This window comes from Trematomus bernacchii, unplaced genomic scaffold, assembly GCF_902827165.1.
Source record: "Trematomus bernacchii unplaced genomic scaffold, fTreBer1.1, whole genome shotgun sequence".
Lineage (NCBI taxonomy): Eukaryota > Metazoa > Chordata > Actinopteri > Perciformes > Nototheniidae > Trematomus > Trematomus bernacchii.
Genome location: NW_022987698.1, coordinates 2,286,746 through 2,308,304, shown reverse-complemented (window position 1 = coordinate 2,308,304; position 21,559 = coordinate 2,286,746). Strand labels below are relative to the sequence as shown.

Sequence of the window (21,559 nt, the reverse complement as noted above, 5' to 3'; positions counted from 1 at the left end):
TACGGGGACTGTCTTAGGACTTGATTGATGAAGGAAAGAATGGCAGCGACAGAAAACTTTTTAAATCCACCTGAGTCTGAAGGTCACCTCACCATCCGGGCTTCTTATTTCATTTCAGTAACAGCTGATAGAGGAGGCCCTTACTTATCTCTGGCATGACTATGCTACTGTACATAGAAAATACAATTTACATTTGACATGCATGAACAAAAAAAATGGTACCCTTGCAAACGTCATTGATTTGAATTAGAATTGCATCGTTATATGTATGTATTGTTATATATGTATTGCACAATTAATATCAAGTGATTTTCTTTATAACAGGACGGGATGAGTCGCTGAATGAACAGGAAAAGGAGGATGAGTATTTGAATCTGCTCTATGATCCTTGCCTGAACTGCTATTTCGATCCAAAGACGGGGAAGTACTATGAACTAGCTTGACTCAAAGCTCAAGAGAATCTAAATTAATAAATCATAAGTTATTGACGGTGGGTGAATGGCTTCATCAAGTTTTTGAGACCTAGCTTATTGATCAGTACTGAATAACCCATTCACAAACATGTGAAACTAGCAGGGGCTTTGTGTCTCCATCAATACTCATGTCAGTGTGTAAGGGAGTGGGACTGACTCAATAAGTAAGACATTGGGTGGTGGCCCATTCAGTAGCACATCTGATGGTAGAAAGAGTCTTTGCAGAAGTCTTGGCTACCAAAATAATATGTTAACTTTTTTTAGATAACATCCTAGAGCTTCTATTTACACAGAAGATTTCTGACATTTAACTTTTGCCTGGATTTTTACATTGCAGAATGCGTTATTTTGTTCTATATTTATTATAATTAATCAAGTAATGTAATTGAAAATAAGTGTGTGTGTATATGTGTGTATATATATATATATATATATATATATATATATATATATATATATATATATATATATATATATATATATATATATATAGTTTGAATTAAATATGATTTGAGAAGACAGTGTTGCTGATTCCATGTGTGAATTTAATGAAACTGCTGTGGCAAAGCTATTCACATATTAAGCCTTACTAAATGATGCATACTGTGTGAGGGTGTGTGTAGGTGTATACTGTGTATATATAGATATATATATAAAGATGTATATCTATATGTATATATAGTCACAATAATCCCTTGTTGTAATAACCGTGTTCACAGGTGAACCTGCACCAACAGATGGGGAGCTCATGGGGCTGGCAGGTCATTTAATCTTTCCAAAACACTGATCAAACCTGATGAATGGCTTATACAAGTTTAATTCATCATTTTCAGCCTGAGATGAATTGCCGCTTGACAGTGACAGGAAACAAATTAAATTAAAAGAAGAGGAAAACTAATATGCATTCATCACATTGCGATTCCTAGTAGTTTTAATCAAACATTACCCCAAACTGGATCAGTGGCTGACAACTCAGTCGGCCCATCCAGCATGCTGGGCCCAGGTCTGCACTTTACTATGTCAAATACTGATATTTACACAATTACATTTTATGATCAGTCTGAGAAGTTCTCTCTTATTTGCAAAACCCTTTTTTCCAACCAGCTTATGTGTAGTATGTAACGGACACACCAAAACAAGAACTTAGAAATTAGGAAATAAATAGAATAGACACATGGTTGAACATTAGCATATTATGATGTGCCTGAAGGGGAACACATGCGGTTTCCCAGCACCTCTCATACGTTTCATAGTCTTTTAAATATTTTAAATATGATCTTTATGCATAATGTTATGATGTATGACTCAGGAATTTTGCCAAAAGGGATGTTCCACAGAAATGTGTTCCCTTTTCTAGAAGATACTGTAGAGGAATTTGAGGCTTGTGTGTTTTTTCAATTTAAAACAAAATGCATTTTGTGCATTAAAAACTACAAACCTGGATACTGTTATACATTTATTTCATCCATAGACTGCATCTCCTCATAAAAGCCACGTGACACAAAACCATACACCAAATGTCGAGTGACGTCTCCTGAAAGGGGGCGTCGACTGCTTGCAACAGGTTAGAGCAACCAGGAAGTAAACAACCATGGTTTGACCAGCGCGATAACTTACAGAAAACATTTAGTATTAACTTATTACAAATCCCCAAAACTATTTGGGGCTTGATAAGTCACGAGGATGTCAGCAGAAAAGGTAAATATGTGAAAAGGTCTGACAGATCCGCTGATATCTTCCGGTAATGGTCTATCTATGGTTTGAAAGACATAACCCTGAACATGCCAAAATACAAACAGTTCATTATGACCGTGGTGTTACAATGGTGTGTAATGTAATTCGCAGGAACATAACTAAAGTAACTCCGTGTATATTGTTTACCGTGACTTTTAACCTTTTGTACAAAAAGGCCTAGAGTTTTGGGACATTTAAATATGGGTATGTTTACCTTATTCGTTGAAGAACCATACAGGCTGATTTCATTCAAGTTATTACAATATGCACTAAAAACGCTAAGAAATACACCTATTGTTAGGCTACATTCTCTTTTTTCCTGCACAATACTCACTGTTTTACAGAACTTTCGGAATCATTGAAGTTCTAGCAAAGTGAACTAACATACACATCCATCAAGATTCATATTACTCTAAAAAATATAATTATAATAATGATAATATTAGGTTTAGCAGACTTTGTGTCTCCACTCACGACGTCTCCACACAGACTGTATGCACTTGATTAACTGTATAGGAAGCTACAAATCAAAGATGTCTTTCAGCCATAGTCTGTAAAAGATGAATATTAAGCTTTCAACTTCAATTCAGCACCTTAAATTAAAAAAGTATAATAAGAAAGTGATAGGCCACATTTATATTGATACTAAATAATAACGTGAATATAAGTGAGGTGATATCTCATCACAGCTTCATTGTGTTTCAGCTCAGACACCTCCTGATGTGTGATTAATTGTTGAATTGTAACCTTCTGGTCTTGTGAATCATAATTAACACTTAAAGATTAAAGTTTTCGCACTCTAATCCTAACGTTACAGAGTGTATGATCGTATGCATAGCTCTGACTTTAAAGATATTGGTTTGTGATCCTAGTGCTGACGTGTGTGATCATTTATTGTCAAAATTGCTTCCGTTTCCCTGCTTGGCCTGTGATTCACACTCCTGCTGTTGAGCTTTTGGGTCGTACACCAGTGTGATCCATAACACACGCTGTTCAGCTGTCATATCGCCTGCCCGTATTTCCTTTTTTATCTGAGCCACACATCATGAACTGAGCTGTTAGGTTTATGGGCTCTTTAACTACCCCACTGTTAGATCTCATTGGATTGAATTAATTTGTCTTTTTAGGCAGGGTTAGGTCGAATTCACCCTGGGGTTATTGCATCGGTGGTCTTCGTCTCTGTGGCGGCAATACTTGCTGCTCTATTGATCATCCGAAAATACTGCTACCCAGTCAAGTAAGGAGACTTTATAAATGAGCGTGTATGAGAGTATTTCAAATCCTCAGTGCAGTATGAACACATCACCCTGGTCTGTCACTTCTTTTCAGTGAGGCGAGTTACAGATACTCCACGCTGAGGGGAATGGAGGAACAGGGTTCAGCCATGACAGAGGGGGGGGACACGGGGCCCTGCACAGTGGGAGAGGAGTCGGACGAGGTCAGTGCTTCATGGCTACCCTGACTATATTTTTCATTTTTCACTGTTGTGTATCCCACAGCAACACAGCTGTTACTTTCCCTATCTCTTCACACGTCATTTTTTTTTTTCTCATGACAGGATCTTCTGGAATAAGTGTCCGAGGGGGATGCTGCAGGACTGGCTGAGTTTATTTTGGATGAATTGTGTGCTTAAGGACTTCAGCAAAAGATTGTTTTCCTTGTAGATGAATCCTTTGTTCCACTCAACATCAGAAAAAAAGTAAGAAAATACCCATCATCTTTTTCTTCATGCTCAAATGTGTTTTCTTGTCAAGTCTAAAAAACCCAAATCTTAAACCTATTATATATCGAGGAATTGAAAAGCACCAACTTCTCATGTTTTACAAAATGTTTGGATTTTGTATTCACTGAACAATAATATAAAGACTGAATCTCCTATAAAAGAGATGATTTAATTTTCAGACGACTGACTAATTCAATAATGGATTTGTTGCACCTGTGGATTATGTTTCTGGATTTGTATTCTTCGTCTGGCTCGATTTCTTATGAGAGTGTTATTTCCTTGTGTTTAATGCAATTTCAGTCAGACAACTCACGTGTTTCTTTAACATGTTTATTAGAAGCAGCATATAGTTGAGTTTGGCGTCTAGGCTCGGGCCTCATCACTCCACAGATATACATAGCACGATGAGTGATGATTAAATAACTAACCCCCCGAGCTTACAGGTGGAAGCTGGGGTGGTGGTGGGGCAGGCAAGCAGCAGCGACGTGGAAGTAGCTGCAGCAATAGCAGCAGCAGCAAGCAATGCATAGAGAGAGATCTGGCAGGTTAAATAGAGCGGCATATTAAGGAGACTCTGTTTGGTTGGTTGTAGAGTGGTAAGGGGCGTTATGTATGAATGCAGCATAATGCTCGAGTTGACTGCCTGAACTAGCTCGCAGGCTTCGCCCCATTAATGGGTTTACTAGATCTTTTCAAGCATCACTTCCCCAGTTTTAAACATCAAGGTCGTACTCCGTCTGTGCCTACAGTTTTATTAGTAGGTTAGGAGTAAAGGTTGTGGTATTTCAGCCGCTCCCCCATCATTTTAGTGTCAGCTAATTTTGCTCACATCCTCTTACTGTCCAACTGTGTATATCAGGTTGTGAGAAAAAAGTCATTAAGATGTTGATGTGTTGTACCATCAATATTGTTGTCAGTGTAGCTTACACCTCAGCTCACCTTGAAGTATCTCTGACTTTTTCTGCCCCCTCCCTTCTGAAACCTTTATGGTCCCTCAATCAGATGTTATATTAGAAGGCTAGTGCTGCTGATCGCACTGAAAACACATTCTCCTGAATATTCCATGGTTGACTAAAGGCTGTGCCATTGACAAAAAAAATTCAAATCAAATTTTAAAAATAACAAATAAAAATGTAAACAAATCACAGTAATTGTCATGTTAATACACATTAAATTAAAGAGTGGAAAAATAAATGAAAATACAGAACATTCCTTAATTAAGTGCATGATTTTCCTTCAGAGATCACAGACTCTTTAATTTGACTTCTTGGCTGATTTTTTGAAAGCTGTATTTGCCACAACCCCAACCCCACCTGCTAGGGAGTCCCGAGTGACATTATTATGTGGCGACAGCTTATACTGATAAATAATTAATCAGAAAATCATCTCACTAAAGCTTCTCTTTTGAATTAGATTTGGTATGATAAACAATTAAGCAATGAAATCAATCTGTTGCCCCCTAAAGAGTTTAAAGTTCCTTCGTTATTGCAGAATTTTGCAAATATCTTAAAAAAGGATTTGCGCTAAAGTTACTGATAGGAATGGTGTGAATTATGTCAGTGACTGCATATAATTTATATTCTGGTGTTCATGTTGGAGATATTTATGTTGTCCTCTAGAATTACTGATGATAGTGTGAATTATGTCAACGCTGACTTCTGCATGTAATTTATACTCTGGTGTTCATTTTAGAAATATTTATGTTGGTTATTAAATATATTCATGCAGAGGAGTGGCTGATGTGTTCACCATCTGCTTGGATTGTCCTTGTTCTGTCCAACTCATGTCCTGCATAATTCACTATTTCTGTCTCTTCTTTGAAGAGCATCTGTGCTTTATCAAAAAGGAACTGTTTATTATTCCTGCTTAAGCGGACAGGCATATTATTTTTTTTTTTTAAAGAACAAAAGATGCATATTTTGTTCCTACAGTGTTATAGTCATGACTCTCTGAATGCATAATGCTTATCAGTAAAACGTGGTACACATAGACCCTCTGTTGGTTTCATTAAGTATTACACCATGTTGGGAATTTGAAGCTTTTATAATGTAAATTCCTTCATATGTGGCACTAACAGCCCTCTATTGAACCACGTGTTACGGAAAAATACTTCATGGTATTTATAAACTCAAAATCTAATGTTACTGCACATACTTACTGTACATTTGAAACATGTTTTCAATTTACGTTTTTTAGTTCTCTCAGTAATTTATTCTCGTCAAAGCTGTATAACAGACTGGTTGCTCTATAGGGCCTCGGATGGCACCGTGTTCAATGTGTGGCAACTACTTTTTGAGTAATTAAATACATTAAAATATGAATAGCTTAAAAGATCTTGAGCTCTTGCCTCGTATCGTCTGTATAAATAATTTGCTTTCAGTTGGTTTTGTTCTCGAGCTCTGGAGCTGTTCAAACATTGAGTTAGTTCGTTCCTGTTTCAGCCACCCGATGTGTGTCAAAACATGGCCACACAGAGGCTTTAATTCCCCCGATCAGCTACTGTTTTATGATGGATAAATTATGACCTTATTATGATTGGACTTTAATAACAGTCATAACATCAGTTCATTACTGCCTGCAGGGAAATGCTTTTTTAGTTTGGACCCCCCGAGGCAGGTGAAAGCTCGGCCTGAGCTTCTGTTGGAGGATCAGCGCTGCAGATGCTTACTGACACCAGGGCTCGGCCTAATTATGCCTTTCACCATTTTAACAGTCCATGACGCCTAATTCTTGTGTAAACAGTGTTTTTCATCCATTAGAAGTAGGGACTAAAATGCCTTGACACACACTGTTTTGTTCTATGTAAGTTGTGTTTACTGAAATACCAGAATTGGCACTACCTGTTGGCCAGGTTTCCTTTGAAAAAACTGTTTTAATCTCAGTGACATTTTCCTGTATCACAGGTAAAATAAAGGTGTTTTGTGAAATGTTTCTCATCTGTTTTAAGTTTATTTACATTTATTTTTGTATTGCCTACTGTATTGTGCTTATTTATTTGCACTTTGTGAGAGATTAATTTTGCTTTATTTTAAAGTCTGTATGAATCTTTGTATAATAGTAGCAAATAACACAAATAACTTGACACACATATGATTTCCTAACATCTACATAATTGAAAACGGATAAATGACACAGGGATTCTTAAAATAATCTTTCTTTCAAATGTACACATCCAACACGTAACACGGAGGTAAAAGCTTTTTTCCCCTCTTGTTACATTCCCTTGTCTTCTGTTTGCAAACCACATTGTTCACCACAAAGAGTATCTGTTACTGTTACTGTTACACACTGTCCTATATTTGACATTGTAGAAGAGAGAAACCTGATCATATAGTAAACAGTGGCTGAGTCTATAATTCCACATCCTGGTTTTAATGTATCACAAACACCTTTCCTCGAAGGCGTGGTAGTCAGGGAGTGTTGAGAGATTCAGAAGCTCTGCTGTATATACAATACTTTGTTGCTGACTGGAAATACTTGACGTACATTTCAAAGGTCTCAGCTCGTTTGGGAACCGAAAGTTCTTTTGATCTCAGATATGAGAAATCGAGGTAAGATTTCACTTTACTTCCAAAACAAGTAGTCAAGGTTTTATGTCTGCCAATCTTCATCTATCTTCTCTTTGTGGTTTCAGCTGTTCTGCCCCTTGCTGCTGTAATAGTTGTCCTCCTAATAACCTGGGCAGTCTCCTTCAATTCATTCGATGTACAGGAGAAAGCAAGGAATATTCTCAGTGAGCTAACTTTTACTCATTACATCACAAATCTTGAACTACCTCTCCTAATTTGTATTTGCCACATCTTAATAATACTGATCTTTTATTTTAGGGTTCAATAAAGTTAAGGTTACCAAACCAAAATTCAAAACAGGTAAATGTAATCATGATAGATTTTTGACATAATATGCCCTACACATTAACTATGTTTAACTTCCTGCAAAATCTGAAGTAATTTTCCATGTGCATTTTCAGTTACAACAACACCCAAGGCAAAGTGCGGCCTCTCCAGAGTCTGTCCGCCCGACCATTTTGCTTTTTACATCGTCAGCGGAGCAGCTAATGTAGTCGGACCAAAGATATGTTTTGAGGGTAAAATGTGCGTTATGTTATGGTTAGTACCTGAATTGACAAAGGATTGCAATGTGTTGTATCTCAACCTTATTTGTATCTCAACAGCATTATGAGCAATGTGAAGAATAATGTGGGATCAGGATTGAACATTGTGGTTGTAAATGGTGAGTGAAATTTCAGATTTTGCTGATTCTGTACAGTAGTTTGAGCTCATATTGTGTGGGCTGTATTCCTCAGGGTGCAGAAGTCACTATGAATCAATCACTGTTCCACTTGGGGCACATGTAGATGTCTTTCCCAGTGGTGCAGATTTGTAGGCCCAGAACTGACTATATATCCCCATTCTGAGCAGCCATTACAAAGCAAACTGATTTAACATTTGGTTTTTAAAGGTCACCTATTATGCAAAATCCACTTTGTCATGTCTTTTATTATACATAAACATGTGTCCCCTCTGTGTACAGAGATTCTGAAAGTTTCAGGAAAAATGAGTCTCTCTCTTTTTGTCCTGATCCATTTATATAAAAACCTGTCTGAAAATGAGCTGTTCAGATTTTGGCCACTTTATGATGTCATAACGATTTTTTGGCTTGTGTAACCATTAGCCAATAACAAACCAACCAAGGTAACACCCCCCCCCCCCCCCCCCCCAAAACACTTCAGAGACATGTTTTGTATATATCTGAGGCCTATAATATATTGATGAAAAACAGTATAATAGGGGACCTTTAAGTCAGCATATACACTGTTGTCCATAAAGTTGGAATTATTTAGTTTTCAGGCAAATTCCTTTTCATTCCTATTTCCACAATCATTTCATGAGAAGAGGTCAGAAAAAACATGTTATTCCAACTTTATGGGCAACAGTTTATTTAAAGAACTAAAATAGAGAAACTGCTATTTCCGGTTGTAAGACAAACCATTTTATTCACAATACAATAAATCCTCCGTGTTGCTCTCAGGGACATGTCACTTCAGCTGCATAATACAAAAACAAATTGAAGTATACGATATGTTGATGACATCTTCAGAGCTCTTTTACGATTATATTTTAGTTTTGAACTTGGACGCAGCAGTTTTTAAAACAATCTTGTCTATTAATTTACCAGCTGTACTGGAGCTTCTGGTCCTATTCTATGATTTTCATCACACATGAAATGGGAAAAAAACCTTGAAGTGCTCCCAAAATAGGATAATATAACTTCTTTACTTCCATAACAATTGGGTAAATGCCATCTGCTGATGAAGATCATGTGATATGATCAAAAGCTTCAGAAAAGTTGAGTTGAGGATCTACTTTGGTCCGTTATTGATATGAAATAACGTGTTTTTCTTCCACCTCAGGTGAAAATGGAGATGTGGAAACATTTGCCTACCTTAATATGCAATTTGGAAGTAAGAGTTTTCTTAGTTTTTTTTGTTCTTGTTTTAAATAAAAAAGTTTAATTGAAACCTTCAGATGATGTTTTTTAATATCAAAAGATCCAGATGACATCCTGGCATACCTGAAGAACATAGATCCTGGAATGATTGTCTTGGTGGCCTCGTTTGATGATGTGACAGCAAAGTAAGTCCACATCTCAATGATTCAACAGCTGACACAGTTTCATATCACACAACATGACCCTCTTTTACTACTTTGTGGCAGAATGACAGACGAGATGAGGGAGGTGTTTGTCGGAATGGGAAGCACTTTGATCACATCTGTGAAGCACAGAGATAACTGGGTGTTTGCTGGAAGAGCAGGGAGAGACAACAAAAGCCTCTTTGAGAAGGTTAGTGAGCCTGCTCCATTTGTGTCAGAAAAGACATCTATTTTAAAGAACACTTAAAGTAAAAAACAAGTAAAGGTAAGATAATTGATGGAAAAAGCAATGTCTTCTTCCCTGTCCACCCGTCAGCAAGCTGCTAATGATGAGAGCACCAACGTTTATGGAGATTGGCCGGAGGTTGTGGAGTTGTCTGGCTGCTACCCAAGGACCCTTACTGATGGAAAAGTTTCGTGATGAAAAGGAGAACATTACTTATTTAGGACTTCACTGTGGAAATCCAATATTACTTGTTCACAATGTATTTGACGCATTGAGTAACTGCATTATAGTTTACTTGTGGCTTTAGTTAGAGTTAGTATTAAGACGTCTGAGCCAAATTTGTCATTAATGATTCTGGGTTATCTAAATAAAATTGACTGGACTTGACTAGCGCTGTTTATTCTAATATAAAATGCAAAGTAAAAATTCAAGGAATGGAAAGTTGTGCAAAATTGACCCATTGACAAAGTTAAATATCGACAAAGGAGACTGGATATTTTGAAACTATCTATGGAGGAATAAGGAATATGCCAAGAGTTTTGACATGGATAACATTTGTTCTGGTAAAAAAAAGTCAGAACAAATATGTGCTACAGCATTGTTCTTAACATGGAAACACATTTATTAGTTTTCCATTTCAATCTGTACACCAGAAGAGAAAGAAGTTCAGAACCTTATCTTTAGTTTGGATACATATGTGTGTTACGCCCCACCCTTAGGTGGCCCTATGGGGATAACACAATTCCACCACTGACCCAAATACAACACAGAAAGACACCTTTAAAATGATCAAATCCATAGGATTTGTTATAATCAAACATGTGACGTGCACAAATATCCATCCTGGGATGTGAGGCAGAAACACAGCAGTCCCCCCGCCAGAGCCCCCCCCCCCCCCTCCCTTTCTGCTTCTGCTGGCACTGGAGCTTTAAGACTTCCAGGTGTATGGCAAGCCATTTGAGTATTTATTCCATATCCTTGATATCAGACGGCAGCTGCCTACACTAGTTGGCTCTTTGATTTCACTTGTTAGATATATGGTCAAACTAGTTTGGCACTCTGCTTTACTAGTTAAATAAAACATTACACTAGTCACTCTTTTTCAGCAACTAGTGGCACTTTTGTCCGACTAGTTAGCACATAAGCCTTACTAGTTACGCCAGGAGCAGCACTAGTAGAGCCAAAGTCCCAACTTGTAAGCTTTTTGATGAACTAGTGGCCCTCTGACTGTACTAGTGACGCTAAAAGTCTTACAAGTTAACTAGTGCGCTGCAAAAGCTCTGACATGTTAACTAGTTACAAAAAAGAAGCCCAACTAGTTAACTAGTGGCATACATTTGTCTGCACTAGTTAACTAGTGGCATACATTTGTCTGCACTAGTTAACTAGTGGCACCCAGAATCGCTCACTAGTTAACTAGTAAAGGCAAAAGGTTCACTAGTTAACTAGTTGACGCCAAGTTAAACTAGTGAACAAAGGGTTCACTAGTTTAACTTGGCGTCAACTAGTTAACTAGTGAACATTTTGCCTTTACTAGTTAACTAGTGAGATACATTTAAATTCCACTAGTGAACTAGTGAGGTTTAAAATGTTCACTAGTCGCACTAGTTGCACAGAATGCTAATGAGGAGGAGGGGAAAGAATGCATCGAGCTCTCCTATTGGCCCTAAGCTATAGAGCGCCACCCAGCCCAAATAGTTTCTTTAAGAGCTTACATACACTGTGTTTTAAAATACAGTCATATGAACATATTTACAAAAATATAAAACAAAAGTATTTTTGTGATTATGATCATATGACAGTTTATCAAATTAGGTAAGAACATTGAAGACTTTGTTAAAATGTGAAAGTTGCCTTAGGACTGCAGACAGGAATATAGATCCTCTTTAAAACATTTTGTTAAGCTGCAATTTGAAAGGTGCTTGGATTAGCATAGCATTGTGATAACAGAGTGACATTAGTGATGGATAGAAAGATGGAATAACCCTCTTCGGATCACAGCGTTCCTGACGACGCTGAAGTTGGCTTCCGATTCAGAGCTTCCGATTCGGCAGTTAAGGGGAAAGTTAAGGGACATTTAATTTACAGCGCTGAGCGAACAATCCTCCGTGTGTACCTCTTAAATCGCTGCATAGCCGATGTATTTGGACTAGATGATCCCAGAGAGTCTAAACATTCTTTATAACACAGTTTTAGATTTGTGAAACCTTTATTCTATTTGTGAAAATACAAAAAAGGGAGATTTCAGTGCTTTTTTTCCGCATCTTAACCACATAAGACCAGGTCCTGATCTAAAACCACTATACCTAGACTCATCAAATCTGGACTGGATTATCCCAGAGAGGCTAAACATTCTTTATAACACAGTTTGAGATTTGTGAAACCTTAATTCTATTTGTGAAAATTAAAAAAAGGGAGATTTCAGTGCTTTTTTCGCATCTAGACCACATTGGACCAGGTCCTATCTAAAACGCTACAAATCTAAAAATGTTTGGTTTTTGTGACCAGTTAGACTCATTAAGGCCATTGTTTCCCTTTATAAGTGCAACTACGGAAGTGAATTGGAGTCTTTCAGAGCCTGTCACAGTTCCAGATCATACCAGTGTAAAGCTATATGTACATTAGTAATCATAGTTTTTCTATGTCAAAAAAAGTATAAACAGCATTCAACAATATCAAAACTTGCTAAACATGCTCATGTCTTTATTATATTTGTGTTGCAAAGGTCATGCCACAGTCTGACAAGCATAACTTGTTTAAGAATTCAAAATGCAGCCCCCACTTCAATCAATAAAGCATTCCAAATATATATAATGTGCAGTGCTCATTAGTAGCCGTCATCCCATGCAGTTTAAATATACTGGGACCCCAGCAAGGCAGCGTTACACTGGTGAGTACATGTGAAAGCATTTCAGGAGCCTTTTGCTTTATTTACATTATTTTAGTGGTTTGAGTAAGAGTACTTTTTAGAAATTCTAACAATGTATTTTTGAAAATGTATGAAACTAAAAAAAAGTCTCCATACCTGTTAAATAACAAACTAACTTTCTACGAATAAATTCAAGATGTTTTTTAAGATAGAATATTTACATGTTCTGAAGCCACTGTGGCCTCAGGATGCTTCCGACACAACATTCAATAGCTTTAGCCAACGAGCTGCTGGGTCAGGTGAGGCTGCAGCAGCTCTGTGCCCTGATGTGAGCTACATCATCTGTCTTTTGGAGTATGTGGTGTTCTAAGGCTCTGTGCCTGTTAGCATGTTAGCCTAGCTCCTGCTGGGTGACAGACCCTGCAGTTTGTGATGGACTCTTACCGCTGATGCACTGGCAGAAAGAACATAATTGTGAGGCCTGGTCTCCTGAAAAGCAGGTGCAGCCTACAAACAAGAGCAGGGAGGAGGAGACACATGTTGGCACAGTCATACATTACAATCATAAAGCAGAACAACAAAAACAGTTAGCCAAAAGCAAAGCAGCATGAGCAGAAAACACTGAGAACACGCTGTGGTGTCTCATAGCAACGCGGTGCAAATTATTTATGACTGGATCATTTATGAATTGCTGTTAAAGCATAAACAGTTAGAATGCTGTAGTAAGTTTTGCTTTAACTTTAATAAAATGATCCTGTGAGGATAATAAGTTAATTTGAAGCAGACTCAGTGTCAGGGTTGGGGAACAATTGAGAGAACAACAATTATTTAAAATAAGATTCTGATAAACAAATTTGTATAATGAATTAGCATTTCACCAAAGCTTATTTTATTCATGCAATGTTGGATAATTTGACCTCTCTGGAGCTGAAGAAGTTAAACCAGACATATGTGTACTTTAAAATGAAGTACTTGTACTTAGTTACCTTCCACCACTCCTGTTCATTGAATATTCTTCCAGCACTTTTGGCCTGTTCTCCAGGGTTCGTCTTCCACTCGGTCGCTGCTTCCCTGGTAGCATCGACCAGTGGCGTCGCCTGGCCTGGGCATCCGGGGCTTTAGCCCCGAATGTTTTTTCTGTAGCCCCGGACAATTCTCCCTCAATAATATAATACATTAACCGTGCTTTACGTGAACCTCATCATGACACAAGAGAGGACGGCAGCACTGTAATTTCCCGTGTTCAGTGAATGCAACAGAGGCATGACACCAGACCAATCAGAGAGTTGCATGGAAATAAACGTGTGCTTGTGTCATTCAAGCTCGGCTCTGTGTGTGTGTGTGGCAATAGCGCATAAATGGCACATTTCCACTACACGGTCGGCCTCGGCCACGCTCGGTACGGCTCGGTACGGCTTGGCCTTAACAGGGCCGACTCACTTCATGCTGCGCTTCCATTACAGTTTAGGAACTGGGGTAGTTACTATAGTAACGCAGTGTAGGCGGAGCCGTGACGTCATCTTCAATGAGAACTCCAGAAACACAACACAGCCGTTAGCTGTTAGCACTCAGAGCTCACAGCTCCTTATATATGTTCAGAAACTCGACAAAAGTTAAACAAGTACACACCACAGACTGCCTGTGTCATGGTGAATACAGTCGCTGCTTTATTTATGTCTGTATAGGCCGTTGTTGTGAGTGTGGACGGTCGGAGCATATACTGCGTTAGCTTAGCCAATCTCCACCTAGAAAAACATGCATTTTAAAAGGTTTTTCGCCTGCTGTCTGTCTGCAGACTTGACAAAGCATTAATTCATGGTTTTTACTAACCGGTATCAGTATGTTGTTACTTCGGCATCATTTTGAAACGTGTATTACAATTAAATCACGGTCAAATATGTCCATCTTGTTGTAGTTGTAGCCCCCTTGCCAGCGCTCCTCTCTCTAGTTTAGCATACTCAGCCCGACTCAGCCCTGTTTGTTGGCCTCGATAGAACCACAATTTTCTCGGGCCAGAAAAGACGTGAAAAAGTGGCCCCGGGCCGGGCCGGGCCGGAACTAGACCTAGTGGAAGCGCAACCAAAAACGGGCACAGCACGACACAGCACGCTTAAAGCGAGCTCCGCGCTGTAGTGGAACTGCGCCATTAGTGTGATAGAGAGAGAGAGAGAGGGAGAGAGGGAGAGAGGGGGAGGGAGGGACCGGTGCCAGCATGGACCGTGTTGTTAGCATCTGGTTAGCTAGCTGCACTAACGGACATAAGGAGCTGTTTGTTCCACAAGAAGCTGGAGGAGAGTCCTCTCCTCTCAGACTGAGAGACTCAGGTGAGCTAAAGGACTCTCTGAGTGTTTAGATAGTTAACTTTAGTCTAAGTTATCTCAGTGGGTCTCAAACGGTTTGGTCACAAATTATTCAAAAGATTATTTCCGCGGCACACCTTCATATGATCATTATAGTTATTAAAAAAAAGAGAATAAAGGAAAAACAGTTATGAAATACTATATGGCAGTAAAACAAGAATAGAGTTTAAAAGGGGAGTGATTAGTAAAATATCCATAAAGAAAAAGTACATCTGTTTACAGTTCTGCTTCATATTGGTGTTGAGAGAGGTATCCATAGATCTCTTCATTTTGCTCTCAAAGTGCACCAGATTGATGCATTTAACTTCAATATTTAAAAAAAAATCTTCCCGGGGGAGCATCCCCCCGGACCCCCCTAGAGGAGGTGAGCCCCCCACTCATAAAAAATACCACTTTACCCCTGCCTATATGCCGTGAGCTGATTATCGAGCCTTCATTGTAACAGTCGCGGGTGTGCTGTGTGTGTGCGTGTGGGGGGTGTTGCAGTAAAAAATGCCACTGTAGCGCCGCCGCCACTGTGGGCTAAGCCCCGAATGTTTTCAGGTCCAGGCGACGCCCCTGGCATCGACATTGGTCAAAACACAGAACAGTTTGCTCTCTCTGGCGTTATTGGCTGATGGAGTAGAGAAAGAAAGAGAGAGAGAGAGGGAGAGGGAGAGGGAGAGGGAGAGGGAGAGCAACCTCAAATTATTATCGCAACTCTGTCCATTGTGAGTTCACTGTGCAGAAACTGAATCTGGATTCAGACTGACGACATGGGGGTCACACATGGAAAGAAGGTACGTTTGTAAATGTATATTCTTCATTTATTTTCTCTTTCTTTCTCTTTAAAACATAACACTTGTGCTGTTAAAATAATCCAGCAGAAGCATCCATGTGTCAAAAAATACTTTCTTGTGTGTTAGAGAAGACACTAACAGATCATGAAAAACCAAAACTATGTTTTAAATGTGTGTTCTTGATCACCTTTAAGCTTCTTCTTTTTTTGACAGTTTCCTGATCTGTTATTGTTATCTCTACTTTTTATTTCCCCAAGAAAGCAAGGGCTTAAACCAAATACAGATTTTTATCCTGTAAAACAAGCCTTGCCAACACTGGAAAGTAAGCCCTGGAGAGTGTTTACCCCGTCATGTCCAATTAATTCTGGCCACAAAATATCCACTGTCTAAGCCTTGGCCAAACAGCATGACTCTTCCCTCTTCAACCGAACCGCTGCCAGCAGCAGACTTGTCATTAAAATGCCTCAGCAAGATTGCACCTTATTCTCATTCTGAGGATTTATTTAAACTTTACTTTATCTGAATAATTCAAGCAAGTTTTGGAACACATTCAGCCAAGTTGCAGCTGAATGGCAACTAATGCCAAAGCCACAACAAACATTATGTAACACGTACATTGATCAGTGAAAATGTAACCAGTAGATTGTGCTCAGAGCAAAAAAAAGAAGTTTGCCATAATGTATCTACAGTCGTTTATCCAACAACAGAAACCAAATGAATAACTTATTTCAGCAGTCCTGTCCGAGTCCAAACAAACGAATCACTCTTGTCTCGACTATTATTTCTGCTCAAACTCCAGCAAATGAGAGTTTCAGTGGGAATCAGACTGTGTTTTGTTTGATCCTTGTCATTAATGAGGTGGCAGCCCTCCACCGTCAGGGCTCTCGCTTCACTGGACATGTGGAACAAGAGATGACACTTCATTTGTCCGTCGCATAAAACGGCTTTGTGATGCTTTCAACTCTCTCTCTCTGTCTCTGTCATTTGCATGAAACTGCATTGGTGACAGACTGAGAGATGTGTATCGTTTATCTGCAATTGTGTGTCACACTATTTACACACTTTTATATATAAAAACAATCGCAGATAAATTGGTAATAACTACTAACACATTTTCATATGTTATTCTATTTGACATGGCATCTTCTGTTGACAGAGAGATCTTCAACATCCTCCAGAGACGCACCTGAACGTGTCTGGTGAGAGATCTGTCTGTCAAGATTATTATCATTGTCATAAAAGGAGGGGTAAACTGTGACTTTATGGGAATAACAACTGGGCAGAGGTGGCACAGATAAAGGTGGATCTGTAGTCACAGTAGTATTTTCTTTAGAATCAATTTTCTTTATTCTCAGCTTCATTAAAGAGTAAAAGTGTCAACCAGAGTTTTTTAAGTAATGTCTGTCAAATGTGTTTTAAAGCAAGACTATGTACATTTTGATTATAATAATAATAACACAATGTGACTTAACCAAATGAATATATGAATCCTTTATCGACAAAACACAGATTTTCTGTTATTTGGTCTGGCATGACCAATAGCTTTTGGTGGCTAATGTTTGCTAAGTACTTTACACTTTTGACATTTTAGTCATTGTTGTTATATTTTAACACACATGCACACAAAGGACATAAAGACATGAATTAATTATTGCTCAGTAAGATTTACAGTGATGGAATGCCCTACAGCAGGCAAGAACTAAGTTACCAGTGCATATACCCACATGGTTTGTAGGACTTTAAAGGTCCCCTATTATACAGTTTTTCCTCAATATATTATAGATCTCAGATATATACAAAACATGTCTCTGAAGTGTTTTGCTCGAAATACCAAACAGATCATGCATTGTAGCATCCCATAAACCCCTCTGTTTCAGCCCTGTTTCAAAAGTGCTGATTCTCTGTCTTTTACTTTAGATGAAAATAAGGAGCCACTCCCCACGCCACCAATGTGATAACACAATGGTGCTCTAGGAGGAGATGCAGGTGATAAGGTGGGGGGTGTTACCTTGGTGATTGGCTAATGGTTACACAACCCAAAAAATCGTTATGACATAAGGTGGCCAAAATCTGATCAGCTCATTTTCAGACAGGTTTTTATATAGATGGATCAGGACAAAAAGTGAGCAAATATTTTTTCCTGAAACTTTCATGATCTCTTTACACAGAGGGGACACATGTTTATGTATAAAAGACATAGAAAAGTTGATTTTGCATAATAGCCTATAGGTGACCTTTAACTGTACAGTTCCCAAGGCAAGTTTCCATGTCATTTCATGTATGTGAGGATGCAGTTTGTGGTATTTCCAGAGGTCTTGATATCAGGAAGAGCACTGTACATACCTGTGTCCCTCCCTCTGTCAATACATGAGGCTTTTCAGTAATTTGAGGCTTGGAGAGAAGCAAAAAGGCAATCAGGTTTTAGTCAGACAGATGAGCTGATCAAATGTTTATTTCATCTGGTGGTATCAATAATAAAGTTTGGTAGGTCCTTGAGGAGATAGTTAACTTGCCATGTGATTTTAATACAATGTAAGGGGTTATTTATTCAGCATTGTTGTTATCACTCTATGGAAAAATATGGTCTCTGCATGGTGTCAAATGCGAATTGTATCCTTTATTCCTATATCGTACTGGAAAATATATAGTCTGTATGTTTTTTTCTCTTTTGCCTCAGTAATGCAGATACACAAACCTGAACAGCAAAACAGATACTGGGAGCTCCAGGCTTCTCTGTCCCAACTACAGAGTGAGGAGGAGAACAGTAATCTCATCAGACCCCAAAAACCTCTCAATCCTTTAACAGCCTCCAAGAGCCACCAGGAGCTCCACAAAGAACTGCGGATGACCCACAAGAGGTTGTTAAAGTAACACAGACTCTAGTAAAAACACTCACACTTCACCTTCGTTATGAACCATAAAGTCCTTCTGTGTTCCTGTCAGCAGAGTGCACCAAGAAGGAAACACTGAACTCCAGAGGGCTTTAGAAAAGAGAAGATGGGAACAAAGGGTGAAGGCGAGCAGGGATCAGGAAGAAGCGAAGAGGAGCAGATCACCATTTCATCAGGAACTGCTAAAAAGACAACAGAGGCTAGAAAAGGTTTGCACACAGTAGTTAACACTTTAAAAAAATATATTGTCAAGATCTATCAATCAAATCCAAGGAAGAGTATACAGTAGGGCCAGCCACAAGGGGAAGCAAACAGGTGGAGGACGTTTTTTTATTGATTTAGCATTTTCTTGTTTTGTTTAAAAAACATGTTTGAGTATAGTTTCAACTCTATTCTTAAAAAGCTTTTTTTTGTCCTGGCTGGCACTAATACTGAACATGTAACCTTATTCTGTACATGTCAACTTTATTCAACCTTTTTCTCAAACACTGTCTTTGTATTCTCAACATTATTCTTCAAATTCTAAACTTCCTCTTTCTCCTCTAACTTGTTCTTCTCATTTCCCTAACACTCTTTCATACCAACATCATAATATATCAATTACATTTTGAATTGACTTTGAATTTGAATGACTTTACATATTCTGAAACCAAACATGAGTGTGTCATATGTTCAGTATTTCCTCACAGAAGATATAGTACATTGATAAGAGCATCATGTAGTTCTGCAGTCAGCCAGTGGGGGGCAGTGCAGGCATTGTCTCAGACACTGCAGAAGTCCAGCCTGAGCTTCTACCATAGACTGTAAAGGCTTCTACAAGAAGAAAATACGTTGATCTGTTAGACACTATAATACATGACTTCATAATGCTCTAGTTATATGAACGATATGAACTGTTATATGAAATATTAAGATGTATCATACTCATAAACAAGCATAGGCTACACAGTGCTTTTTAACTAATATGTTGCATTAATGTATTTTAATGTCTCCACAGTTCGAGAGAGACAAGGGACAACAGCGAGAGGGCCCAGAGTTCCTCCGAGTCAAAGAGAGACTGAGACGAACAGCCGTGTTGGATGCATGAGGGAAATAAGTGTGGACGTTTTGAGTGTAGGTATGTGCATGTGTTGTGTTGAAAGTCAGCGCAATGGACTGTTGGGAATAATAAGTGGAGAGACTGATCTTCACTGTTACTGTTAACATAAGAATCAGATAAGGTGAAGTAAGACATGTGGCAGACAGTGGATGGTTCCAGTGGTTAAGTGAGCAAAGGTGAAACAGGTAAAGTAATTGTCTTTAAATATCAAGGATCACATAGATGAGAAATACATGACTGATCTATTAAGACATCACTGGATTGTGATGTAATAACAGCAGAAAACTGGATTACGTAAACACAGTAGATGCACATGTATGTGTTTTCATTTTAAAGTTAATTTACATGGTAATGTGTTACAGTTTTCTAATTATAATGTCTGTAATGACTCATAATACTCGTAACTTTAATGTTGTCAGTATAATAAGGAATAATAAGGAATTTTTCAATGTGTTTTTGGGCATTCACTTTACCCTGTAAATATCATTGTTTTATGTAAGGTCTATTTTATAATGTTGAGAAGCGTAGTATCATATATTAGTTAACAATCGGGTACATTCGTCTGTCAAGGTCAATGATGTCCACAATGAGAATTGGTGTAAAAGAGATTACAATTAAAATATCTTGTGTCGTAAGTAATGTTTACATTGACAAAAGATATTCAACAACATGCAATACATTTGTTCTTGTGACATATTAGTGTATTTACAATGTCATGATATATGCAGGAAAAGTCACAAAAATACGTCTTTTGTGAACATTTATTTTATTATGAATGGCAGGAGGTGAACATTGAATAAAAAAAAAATAGTATACATGAATCTTATTATGAAATGATAATTATCAGTATGCCAATTATTACCACATGAATCATCCAGCTAATATATATATATATATTTATTTAGATATGATATGTCTTGGAATGGCCATCAGCACTTATCATAATTATCACGATATAAAGGAAATGTAGTTTGATAAGTAAATAAAGAGGTCAAATAAGTGAGATTTATTCAGTTATGAGAATACATTATATTTGGCATATAATGTAATATCAGTTTAAAAAGAGTTTGAATCGCTTACACTTCTTTACGAATCACACTGATTTATGCAACATTTCGACGTTGTTGAACAATGACAGAACACACAATGCATAGACAAGGAGGTTTTATTTCATTTCCTGCAATCATATCTCACTGGGTACAAATCATTGTATTTTCTTACATCTTCCAATAACCCATGATGCATTGCATCCATACAGTTGTAGCTCAAAACAGCTTTTACAAAAAAGGATATACAATATATACTTATATTTATATATATAATATACACGTGTTTCTTTATGCATTTAGATGTGTTGTAATGGGTAAAATCATATTTAAAAAAACACAGCCAAATGGAAACAAATCCCAGGGAAGGTTCAATGACAGGTAATTACCAAACAATGAATAGCCAGTTATCAAATTCATCAACATTGGCTATCGTACAGTTAACATGAAGCCCTTCACAGTTTGCATATTTTCCACAATTACCGTCATGTAAATCCAGAGTAATTGCCTTCTTTTATTCTACTATGGACCTGTAAGTGTCAATGACAGATCTAGGGAACTAGCATGAATTTGTTTGTTATTTCTACGGCTAACTAATAATATGGTGACATGACATACCTTAAATCAACAACGATATGGTGTGATTTATATCAGGATTTAAGTGTTTGGATTTGAATTTAATAATTTTGTCTTGTTTTTTTTCTA

The 21,559-nt window shown here is 37.9% G+C and overlaps 3 protein-coding genes across 5 annotated transcripts in view; all 3 read left to right on the top strand.

Moving 5' to 3' along the window:
• The window catches only part of cfap20dc (CFAP20 domain containing), a 32,527-nt gene extending 31,658 nt beyond the window's left edge, over window positions 1-869 (top strand). Inside the window, exon 15 of the mRNA XM_034139328.1 lies at window positions 325-869. Within this exon, the coding sequence (XP_033995219.1) occupies window positions 325-443 (119 nt within the window). The 3' untranslated portion in view covers window positions 444-869. The remainder of the gene's footprint in view (window positions 1-324) is intronic.
• A 6,457-nt stretch (window positions 870-7,326) lies between these two features.
• On the top strand, window positions 7,327-10,197 carry si:dkeyp-67f1.2 (uncharacterized protein LOC556106 homolog). The gene is made up of 9 exons (XM_034139176.1): window positions 7,327-7,481; window positions 7,565-7,663; window positions 7,758-7,799; window positions 7,901-8,024; window positions 8,105-8,163; window positions 9,344-9,394; window positions 9,482-9,566; window positions 9,648-9,774; window positions 9,901-10,197. Exons 1-9 carry the CDS (start codon window positions 7,469-7,471, stop codon window positions 10,003-10,005), a joined length of 705 nt encoding a protein of 234 aa, XP_033995067.1. The 5' UTR covers window positions 7,327-7,468; the 3' UTR covers window positions 10,006-10,197.
• A 6,710-nt stretch (window positions 10,198-16,907) lies between these two features.
• Window positions 16,908-21,511, top strand: LOC117489944 (actin-associated protein FAM107A). Of its 3 annotated transcripts, XM_034139538.1 has the most exons (4): window positions 16,908-17,017; window positions 18,496-18,676; window positions 18,762-18,918; window positions 19,707-21,511. In XM_034139538.1, exons 2-4 carry the CDS (start codon window positions 18,498-18,500, stop codon window positions 19,794-19,796), a joined length of 426 nt encoding a protein of 141 aa, XP_033995429.1. In that variant the 5' UTR covers window positions 16,908-17,017; window positions 18,496-18,497; the 3' UTR covers window positions 19,797-21,511. The 3 variants fall into 3 exon arrangements, with proteins under 3 accessions (XP_033995429.1, XP_033995428.1, XP_033995427.1); XM_034139537.1 differs by lacking the exon at window positions 16,908-17,017 and having other exon boundaries at window positions 18,060-18,676; window positions 18,765-18,918; XM_034139536.1 differs by lacking the exon at window positions 16,908-17,017 and having other exon boundaries at window positions 18,060-18,676.
• Window positions 21,512-21,559: the final 48 nt, after the last annotated feature.